Source organism: Metopolophium dirhodum, chromosome 8 (assembly GCF_019925205.1).
Source record: "Metopolophium dirhodum isolate CAU chromosome 8, ASM1992520v1, whole genome shotgun sequence".
Classification (NCBI taxonomy): domain Eukaryota; kingdom Metazoa; phylum Arthropoda; class Insecta; order Hemiptera; family Aphididae; genus Metopolophium; species Metopolophium dirhodum.
In genome coordinates this window covers 15379490-15391554 of record NC_083567.1, presented here as the reverse complement: position 1 = coordinate 15391554, position 12065 = coordinate 15379490, and the positions used below count along the sequence as shown (strand labels likewise).

Sequence of the window (12065 nt, the reverse complement as noted above, 5' to 3'; positions counted from 1 at the left end):
AAGACGCGCGTAATAGTCACGATAAGTAGGTAGTCGAAATATTTCTTTGATTTTCAACTTCAATCACTTTTCTTGAGAGAAGGTGAATCTAGTGGGTACATTCGAGAGATAAAAATAAAAAATTCTCGGTAGTTTTCAAAAACATCTGGAAAAACGGGATTTTTATCGCAAAATAAGTTTTTGATAAAATCGAAAATTTGGTTTTTGGTGTAACTCTATAAATGATTGATGGTAATATTAGCATTTTCTTTTAGTCATAACATTTTATAAATATTACTTTTTGAGCTATTTATAGGCATAAGAAATTTTCGATTTGTATTAGTTTTTATTTAATTATAATAAAAAAAAAAATTTTGCCCGTCCAAAAACCTTGAAAATTTAATATAATAGGTTCCTCATTAGTTGTTGTTAGTGTAATTTAAAAAAATTGATCGAAATTCACAATATTTTTTATGAGCGTCTGAAGTTAGAATTTTTACAAAACCACATTTGCAAATTATTTTGAGTTAGAAATTCATAAATGTTGATTTATGTATCTCATTTCAAAATTTTATGTAAAATTCATTATATTTACCTTCAAAAAAAAAATGTTTTCCGTAAAAGTAAATTCATTTTTAATGAGCATTTAAATTAAAAATTTTTTTTTACGGTGTTCACCCGTAAACTAACGATTTCTCATGGAACAATTTTCTTATTTTGTTGTAATTAAAAACGAAATACTGTAAAATGTATAGTTGACATTTTTACCAAATGTTTATTTTGTATTTATATGTAGATGATAAGAATTTCAAAACAATTTGTCTCATTTTGAGCTTTTTAAATAGACATTTGAAATTTGCAATCTTTTTTTAGTTTTTTTCTATAAATGTTAAAAAAATGTTTTCGTTGGCATCAAAAATGTAATACAAATGCAAATGGTTCCTCATAAGTTATTTTAATATATTATCAGTCGAATACGAATAATATTAAAGATTATTTTATGACGATAAAGGTTTTTGACACTATTCATCAAAATCACAAAATTTTCTAATTATTTTCTCATAAGTAATTTCTATTGAACCCAATATATATATATATATATATTTATACCTAGATATTTTGTTCAAATTAGGACAAAATTTACTATGTTAACGAAGAATAATAATTTTAGTTATTTTGATGTAATTAAACCTACTTGAAGCTTTTTAAATATACCGATTGTATTTAACCCACAATGACTTTTTTAATCCATTTTTTTCAAAAAAAAATTAATTCAACCTACTATATTACCACAGATTATATAAATTTAATTATATTAGTTTCATAATATAATTTATGGTATTACTAATACTTAAATAAATTACTTTAATACCAATATTATAAAATATAATAGGTAATATTATAGGCTGAGATCGTCTTCGCTCAGAATCGTTTCTCGTAAACTATGATTTTATATTATTGAATTCAAATTTAAAACAACTTTTACACTGACCCCTCTACACACATACTAAACTGTAAAACAGAACGGTATCCCCCACTTGTCCCTTTTTTTATACTGACATTAAATTACGCAAATAAAATATTTTTTTTTCAAATTAATGAGTTTTTATTGTTGAATTTGCTGGACTAACAAATTTTTCTAAATCGAGAATATTTTGAGTTGAATTATGTATTAAAAGTTTAACTCCATAATATTATATGCACGAGATAGATATAGACTGATATAGCTGGTATTTGTAAGAAAAGCAACTGAAAGAAAATAAACATTTTTAATAATACTATAAACTATAATAGTCTAAATTAATAAAAAGAAAGTGTTTTTTCCCTTTATTTTTAATAAAAGCATTTTTTTTATATTATTTTACAATAATTGAACACAAAAAAAAAGTTTATAATACATGAGACAAACACAACTACACAAGTAGGTACTTATTAGTATTGTAAAAGTTAAGTAAAACAAATTTACAAATAAAAATATATAACTTTATCTTATATCTACGAATAGAATAATTAGTAATGATATTGACTTTTCAGCCATCGCTAAAGTCGAGTGTAGTTGTCGAATAAAATTAAAGTATTGGTTAATATAAATATGTTAATATAGCTAACAAATTTTAAACATATAATATACCACCTGGGATAGTGAGATCACATGGAAACTCATTATATTATCAAACAAAAATAAATTGTTTTACCTTAAAATGTAAAGAAACATTATTGTGCAACATAACACATAGACAATTAAAAGTAATTATTTTAAAATAAAGCAACTAGAACACAAACTTTGATAAAATAATTACAATACTGTACATAAATAATGGTCAAATTAAACTATTGATTTTTCTTAAAACTCTAAAATTGATGAAAAAATACATTTTGAAAACAGTATTAATAATACAAATGTTGTAATTTAAAATTAATATAAAATAAATACAATTAACGGGACGAAAAAAACTGCAGGAACATCACTATCATAATATAATTTAAAAATAAAATAAAATATATTGAACAAAACCAGAAAATTAATGCAAATGTTAATTTCAGTAATTTTAACTATAAATTGCTTACAACTTCTAAAATGCTGGATAAATTATTAAATTTCTGTAACCATGTTAATTTTCTAAAACAAAAAGTAAAATTAATTCATATTTCAGGTAATTATGAAAATGTTGTCCATATAAAATAGCTAAGTTCTTATTATGAAATAGTTAACTATGATATACAACAGTAAATACATTTATAAAACATCAATTATTTACTTTTCTTTTAGATATTTTTTTAACCCACGCTTGCCTTGCAGATTTAAACGGCCCATACCCTGCTCATCTTCACTGTATATATCCTCAGGGTGTATAAAATCAGTTGTGCCATCATTATATAAAACCTGACATATAAAATAACATTAATTTTAAGTAGAAATTTAATGTAATATGATAAATCACACTTACTGTATATACGGTCCTGTAATATATCCCCAAGAATAAACCTTTATCACCAGATTCTAACTGTATTTCTGTGTTAATGGCTGGAGGATCTTCTACTCCATAATTCTAAAAAAATAGTAATTAATGAATGTTAGAGGATATCAATTAGGTTGTAGGGAATTTTATTTACTCCATGTTTTGTAATTTTATTAATTTAACTTAATAAAAAAAGACTAACATATTAAAAAAAGTGGGAAAGTGGGTGTAGCTCTGCTGTACAGTAGGTTACAAGTGGGTCACTGTAATGAATGGTGTTAAATTTGAATTCGATGATATAATAATATTCTGAGTAAAGATGGTCAGTCAGCTTATGATATTACTTAGCATATTTGATGATATTATTGTGAATAAGTAATATATATATATATAACCTATTTAATGGAACCTTGTTTTAAATTTTTAACCCTTAGCTATAACAATAGTTGAACATTTTATAAATTTTTAACTACAAAATAATTATAAAATTTTAAGTTTGATAAATGTTGTCAAAATTCAAACTTTAAATGCTAAAAAAAATGTGTGCCTATGTATTTTTAATATTTTTCAATTGCTATTGTAAAAATATATCAGGAGCCTTCTATTAAATTTTCAAGTTTTTTGGCCCAACAAATAAAATTTTATTGGTAAAAATTTTTAAAAAAAACTAAAAAATTAAAATTTGAAAATGTCCGTAAAAAGCTCAAAAAGAGTCAATTTATTTTCAAAATTGTATGGTGTATAGAAAATGCTAATATAAACATTCAGTCAACATTTCATTTCATGTTTTTCAAATTGTGAGTATGGAGTTTAATTTTTTTTCATCTACCTTTGAAACAATATACTAGGAGCCTTCTATTAAATTTTCAAGCTTTTTCAACTAACAAATAAAATGTTATTGATATTTATAGAAAAAAAACTAAAAAAATGGAAACTGAAAATATCCGTAAACAGCTCAAAATAAGCCAAAATATTTGGAAAATGTTATGGTATATAGAAAATGCTAATATAAACATTCAGTCAACATTTCACATACCTACGGTCAGTTGTTTTAAAGTTGCACCAAAAACCAAAATCAATTTTCTCGAAAACAGTTTTTGCTTAAAAATTCCATTTAATTTTCATTTAATAAAGGAGAAAACTTGTGAGGAATCTTGTAGTACATTTTCAAATCTTAGATTTAAAAAGCAAAATGTTTATGAATTTCTATCTTGAAATAATTTGCACATTTTCGTAATTTTTAGGTATTTTGTCAATATTTGAACTTTAAATGCTTATTAAAATAAATTGTGTTTGGGTTTTTAATATTTTTCAAATATCATAGTAACAATATATTATAAATATAACAGTATATTAAGAGTCTTGTATTTAATTTTCGAGCTTTTTTAACCAACAAATAAAATGTTATTGACATTCATTGAAAAAAAAAACTAAAAAAATTGGAAACTGAAAACGTCTGTTTAAAGTTCAAAACAAATCCAAATGTTTTGAAAATTTTATAGTGTATAGAAAACGCTAATATAAACAACCAGTGAAAATGTGTCATTTGTTTTAGAGTTACATCAAAATTGATATTGTCAAAAACCGAATTTGCATAAAAATGTCCGTTTTTCATTATTTTTTTTTTGTTTTACCTGTTGAGAACCACTGGGAACTTTAAACTTTTACCTCTCAAAAGTACCGTCTAGATTCACTTTCCCACCGGAAAAGATACTGAAGTTGAAAATCAAAACATTATTTCAACTACTTATCGTGTAAACACACAAAAAAAATTTTAATTAAAAAAACACACATCATTGTAAAATCGATACATTCATTGGAGCGATGCGCGCTCAGAATCTAAAAAACATGAAGTCATAAAATACCTGTGTAAAATAATAATGTTCTTAAGCACCAGGTCAATTATAGAAGCATTATAATATTTTGTATTTAATTCAATCGTTACCATACAATATAAATCAATTATACTATAAACTAAATAATATATTTGTTAGTAGAACCATTGATCATAAATATTAGTATCTATATCAATAATAAAACTAAAATCTTTTGTTATAATCCTAAATAAATAACATAACATAACAAAAATATAATATAAGTTAATTTGTTATTTAAGAAGATGCTACACAGCCATTGGTTGTCTCTGTCTTACAAGTGCGTAACATACCAAATTTACGTGAAGCAGGTCACGGGGCGTTAGTTTAAAAATTGGAGTGAATAGACCTATTATGAAATTTGATGTTATTATTGTATGTGGTTTTTTTTACGATAGTTCAATTTGTAAGCAAGTTATGCGTATATAATATAGTGTAAATTAAAAATGCCCATAACTTACTTAAAAACTGAGTTATTGTAAAAAACCTACATACAAACACAGTTAATGTTCTTACCCTCAAATTTCATAATAGGTCAATACTCAATTCACTCTAATTTTTAAACTAACGTAGTTAAACGTGATGCTGAGCGTAAATTTGCTATGTTACGCACTAGTGAGAAAACAATTATCTGTGTAGCGTCCCCTTAACATTAGATGCATTACTTGAAGATTTAAATAATAATACAAAAATTTGTTACGTCCACGTAAACAACACGTATCTCCAACTGGGCAATTACACGTATATTTTTACCAATAACACGTAAGTACCAAATAAATTAAAATTTTTCCAGAAATCGTTTTTCTGTTTGGTAGCCATAAAAGACATATTATTAACTTTATCTATCAAAATCAATAATATTTTAATGGTGTAATCAAAATTAAGAAGTTTTTTTACTGTCCTAAAATATATTTAAAATGGATATACGTGTTGTTTAAGTGGACGTAATGAAGTGTAACAAAAAAAAAATACCTTAATTTCATTTAATGAAAAAACGTCCGATATTGTATCATCATTGAATTTTATAATGCATGTAGGAGCTTTACCAATTTTTACAATTTGACATTCAGTGATCCTTCTATGTTTAGAGTGCCTGGCCCATACTTTTTGGTTTAAGTGAACTACCGGTTGCTAAAAATAGAAACATCCACCATGAAATAACTATCACAAACAATATGGAATATAACTTACTTTATCTGGAACATGACAATGACTTATGCAATGGATTAAAATATGCTTGTTTTTTCGGTCAATTTGATAATCAAATCCAGCAAATATTCCACAAGAAATATGAAACCAAGCATTGCAATTGCCTTCAGAGCAACGAAAACAACTACCACAAGTTAAATTGCATATTACACACTGTAAAATATTTAATACATTAAAAATGCTGCACTTATATAGGTATACAATTTAATACAACTTCAGAATGAACCCAAATTATACCTTTTGGTTAGTTGAAAAGTCTGTTGAAAAAGTATTGCTAGTCAATGGACTACTGCCATGCACAAGTAGATGACATTCAGCATGTGCCCATGCATTGAATTTAAATTCTTTTAGCGCCCCGCCTTTTAATGGACAGTATACACAAGTCTATACATAAAAATACTTATTAACATTTTATCATAAGGTAGGTTTGATAAATTAAGTATTTTTTCTCTGCATAGATCTTTTTATATATTTTAAAGGCAGAAAAAAAACTTAAATTTAATTAGTTGCGCGAGTATTCTCTTTTAAAAACAAGTAGAGTTGAGTATTAATTTTTCAAGTAGAGTACTTTAAATTGCAAAAGTACTCAAATTGCTCAATTATTTTAGAATTTCCCGAATATTGAGATCGTGAGATCCAACCATTTGTTGATTGGTATTTTTAATGAATTTATTAGGATAGTTTTAGGTTTCAAAACACAAGTTCAGAACACCCTATATTCTCATTAGTTACTACTGATATTAAGATGTTTAATTAAGATTGTTGATTTTAAGTCATTACTTATTGTATAAGTATTTAATAGAGATTCAAACTATCTAAAATATTAACATTACCTAATACTTTTTGGAATTATTCCCGTATGCAGTTTATTACTTTGTATTTTTTTTAAATGTATTAAAACAAGTTTTGAAACTGGGAATTTAGCATGCTCGCAGAGTGAGCTTTCTTAATTTGTTGACATTTATTTTAAATAAAATAGCTGAGTACTCAACTTCAATTGAAAACTAGTGTTTACGAGTATAAAAAAATATAGTAGTAGAGTATTTGACTCGAGAATTATTGTTTTAATTGAGTACTACCACAACAATACATAATTCATTAATTTACGAATTGTTTCACGTTTTATTATAGTAGAAAATACACTTACAGCAAGCATCTTATTTTTCATGCATCGATCACACAACCAATGTATACTTGTGTCTACATTAATGCCATAACACACTTTATGAACTGTCAAATAACATTTTTCACATCTTATGAGATCTGCCTTAAGACCTTTGTCACCGCCAGAAAGTGCATGTTTAAATAAAGCATTGCTAGGTTTCTGCAAGTCGGGTAACTTTGGATGCATGAAATTAGTTGCTGTGGTTTGCCAATCCAAGTTGAAAGTTAACTATTCATTAAAATATTAAACAAATAATAACATATTTTAAATGTAGTTTATTTAAAACAATTTAAATTCTTAAAACATATACTGGTGAAAGCAAAAATCATATTTTGATCATAGTTAATGCCAAATCTACATTTTTATAAGGATAAGTGATAAACTTTAGAAATTAATTTTCTATTACCTTATGGCGGCGATTAAACATCATACACAATGAACAATAAGGATCATCCATACTTCTAAATACATTATACAGTCGCTCAATCTCAAATGAGCAACAATTGTTAATCATATCACATATATTATTTGGTATACCTGTGAATAAAAATTTCTGTTTAAATAACAAATTTAAATAGATACTCATATTCTATTCAACATAATAAGTAAACCTCCGCGACTGAATTGTGGATAAAGGTGTGGCTTTAAACATGGTAACTTACAGATAGTTAACTTAACACATGACTTAAACAAACATGTGCAACTGGTTGTCAATGAGGTTATGTCATATGTTGACTAGAGTATGGTAAAAACATTTTGAACATAAAATTAAAATAACAAAATAGTACTATCATAGTTAGTATTTATATTGTAACCAATAATACTAGTATCATAGATAATATATTGTACTTTAAAATTTTTATGTTCACTTTCATTAAAATAGTAAATTTAATATTTTCTGATTGTTATAAGTAGGAATTAACTGAAACATACCATCAATTACATAATCTTCTGCATCCTTAATTTGTATAGGTTCAAGAGTTGGAAAATTCTGTGTAGATTTTATATCTACTATTTTTAGAGTTGGAGTCAGAAATACTTTTGACATATAATTAGGTGGATATTTTGTATTAACCTGGGTATTTAAACTAGTAAGAGATGAATTATGGGGCTTTTCCAAGTTATTTGGTGGTAATGGTTTTATTATAACTACTTTAGAATGTGCGTTATTATTAACACTGACACATTTTTTAGATAATAAACGATCATTGTTTGAGGTATTGTTAAAAACTGTTGAATTATTAATACTCTTATTGAGATATTTATTCACTCGAGACTCTTCTGTAATTTTATTAATATTCGAAGAATTGAGACTTTCAGATTTTATAGGTGATATAGTTATTACTTTTTTAATACTATTATCACTCTCTTTAAGGCTAATGGTTGTTGAACTCGTTGGGTCAATAGTTTGATCAAGAGGAACATTTTTTTTCTCAGTTGATTTAGATATTTTCTTTTTCTTAGATTTTGAATTCTTTTTTGTTTCTCGTTTTTTAGACTTTCTTTTCTTGGCACATTTTTTTTCTGAACTATCACAATAATCACTATCACTTGTAAATTCTATATCTTCCAAGATTGACTGATTTTTATTCAAAAGCCTAGATCTTCCATTGTTATATGATACTTCAGTGACATCTAAAAATAACCATTTAATTAAAAACAATCATTGAAGCAATAAGATCAATGTAAATGTTACCCACCCATTTCATCAGCTTTTAGCCATATATCTTCCATTACTTCTCTCTGTTCATCATTGAGTTGTTCATCTTCATATTCCTTTTCATCTAACTCTTGTACACTTGTTGATGAAGATACATCTATACATTTATTGTCATTTGTTGTATCATTAGACAATTCAGAATCTGAAAATTTATGTGTTACAGGATGACGTTTTCTACCAGCTTCAATATAAAGTTTTGGAATACCTGTATTGCTGTACCATTAAAAATCAAAATTAAACATTTTATATTTTTGGATAATGAAAACAAACTTACTTCTTGTTACATAATATGTCACATTTACTAGGCAAGGGTGCTGCTAAAGTACGAGAAGGATCTTCTGGATGAGTGCCAATATCATTTCCTTGTAGCCACAATTCATACTTTTCAGGTTGTATACGTTTAACAAATGTGTCCATACTGATCTTCACTGAATCTTGACGGCAATGGCACTGTGAAGCTCTTTTCCCGTACTCCACCCAACGTGGTGATGCAAAGTTTGTGGATTCAGCCATATTAAAGCCATGGTTAAAGCCAGCATGATACCCAAAAGGGAAAGTTATCATAAACTCACCTCGTTCTTGTGTTATCTGAAACAAATAATAATATCGATCATAAAAAAACATAAATATTGATAATTTAGTTTAAAATTAGTAATTCTTTAGTGTTTACTTTATTAAATGGTATAGAATATTGTTTCAACATATGGGGAGATATAACAGTCATTTTATGTCTAAGAAAAGCAGAACATGTTGTAGCATCGGTTGGAAAAAAAACCATTAGCCAATCTTTCTAGGCGGCGACCATGTTCTGGAGGTATTGCATACCTTAAGTAAAATAAAATATTTGCAATTTAAATTTAAATTTAAAAATATTGTACAGTTACAAATAATTACAAAGGTATAATAATAAAATGTAAGATAAATCTTACCATGTCTTCGGATATCCTTCATGTATATAATTTATACTGTACAAATCCATGTCTTCAGTATGCCATGCAAAAGAGGTTTTCCACATACCGAAATACAGATAAGCTGTATTAACACCTTCAATGCTGATACCATAATCTTCATTTACATAATCCAGTATTGTGCCCAGTTTGTTAATATTCCAAACCTTAATTTAATAAAAAAAAGATTATTTACTTCATTCAAATATACAATTTGAGATAAAATGAAAGTATAAATTTAACACATACATTAACATCTTTATCTGTAATAGATCCTGATACATCTGCACCATACATTGGGGACTTGTAAATTATATTTTTCCAATATTTTCTTTCAAGGTCCCCATAATCAAAATGGTTAGGTGTCTTATACTCATCAGATTCAGCTATTAACTTGTAATCTCCTACTGTCATAGGTTTCTTTTGTATATTAAGTTGTTGATAAAGACCTTGTTTACCTTGTACAACCTAAATCAATATAATAAATATTAGACATAATGTATTAAAAGCTATGTACTTAAGCTCGTTACTTGACATATTGGAGCTGGAATTTTCAAATTCATAATATCATCTTCATAATAACTTCTTTTTCTAGGTATCCACTCAGGTGGTGGGATAACCTACAAAATTAATATTATTTATTTAGAAAAAAAGTCTAATTGTAACAATAAAATCTGAAATCTTAAAAAAAGCTATATTTTTATAATAACATACTTTTGCCACGCCAGCCTTATGAGCACCTTGTGATTCCATCAGCTCAATATAGCTACTAAAATTTTGAAATTCTTTCCATGTTGGTCTGAATACCATGATTCTAGGTGCAGTTTTATTCGAACACATCTTATCTAAAATTATAAATAAATCATTATTAAAATCAATCTGTTTTAAGTACAACTATATTTAAATTAATCAATCATATTATAATAACTACATTTTTACTCCAGGTACTTTTAATGATGGCAATAAAATATATATATTGTTGTGTTTTGAATATCTGTAGATGAGAAATTGCAACAAAAAATAGATTTAACACTATTTTTTTTTAAAAACTTTAAAAATATATTTTTAATCAGGTAAGTACTTAAAACTAATGATCAATCGGTGAAAAAAAATAATGATAAGCAAACTTTAGTGTTGCATCTTTAAAATCAGCATACGATTGAAAAAATTTAGTATTAAGTGTTGTTCTGATAGCTTTCATAAAGAATAAGATTAAGCCAATCTCAAATTGTATTTTTGTTAAGTAGTATGTACCTAAAGACATACCCAATCTATTCCATTATCAAATTTTAATAAACATCAAACACATTTGAAAACTCACAATTTGAAGAAGATGTAGGTATCAATGTAGAAATTTGAATGTTACTCGCCGTTCCCTCACCTAAGCGTCGTAAACCATCTATATTCTATTTTCTTTCAATCCGTCCGACGGTGACACCGACGGACTCATCGGTCAAACGCAATACCTGCTGATGATTGTGTCGATTCTTTGCTAACTTGGTAACACACGAATGTATCAATCAACAATGAATGGCCATAATACTTCGGACTTGACGAGATGGAAATTCGACTGGATCTATCGTGGTTTCAATGAAAACTTTTACCACCAACGAACGACTCGCAGCGATGTTCTTCGGGTCTGTGATAGCGAAGTGTTTCGATGCTTTCACGGCAAATACCGTGTGGTTACTACTTACAAGTTTTTATGATTTCGTATTTATCGTCAAACTTCCAAGTTTCCAACAGACTACGACGAGATGATTACGGTACACATAACATGTATAACTCAGTATAAGCTGCCTATATTATAAGGATTAAAGAGCCACAATAGTATATCTATACAGATCACAAACGTTATTATTATTGTTGTTGCCGAACGCCATTAACAAAACACTGGAAATCTCGTAGGCCACAGCCAACGAATTCGTGCCGGTGCGAAACGTTCGATGTCCGGGTCCCATACCATATTACCATGTCGCTGTGACACAATCGTTGTTCCAGTAGGCCACGGATGACTATATATTATAATTATATTATGACTTTATTATTACAGTATTAAATAATATTATTAAGACATGACCGGTGCGCCAAAATGTTCACTGTTGTACTCAAACCCAAGTCACCACTTACCAGGCACGTCGAACGTACCTATTTACGCGGAAGTGTTGTTGCGGTAGCGGTAGCGGTACGCACCATTGACCAACGGTTCGC

The 12065-nt window shown here is 27.1% G+C and overlaps 1 protein-coding gene across 1 annotated transcript; it reads right to left on the bottom strand.

Annotated features, from left to right (window-relative positions):
• Positions 1-1783: 1783 nt before the first annotated feature.
• On the bottom strand, positions 1784-11848 carry LOC132950130 (lysine-specific demethylase 4A-like). Its single transcript, XM_061021371.1, is given in 18 exon segments — positions 1784-2599; positions 2739-2863; positions 2928-3029; positions 5786-5944; positions 6005-6175; positions 6260-6406; positions 7170-7415; positions 7594-7724; positions 8121-8822; positions 8888-9120; positions 9182-9495; positions 9578-9667; positions 9669-9732; positions 9837-10021; positions 10104-10322; positions 10385-10474; positions 10569-10699; positions 11176-11848. Coding segments are annotated over 17 exon segments (3171 nt in total). The 5' UTR covers positions 10695-10699; positions 11176-11848; the 3' UTR covers positions 1784-2532.
• Between the last annotated feature and the right edge of the window lie 217 nt (positions 11849-12065).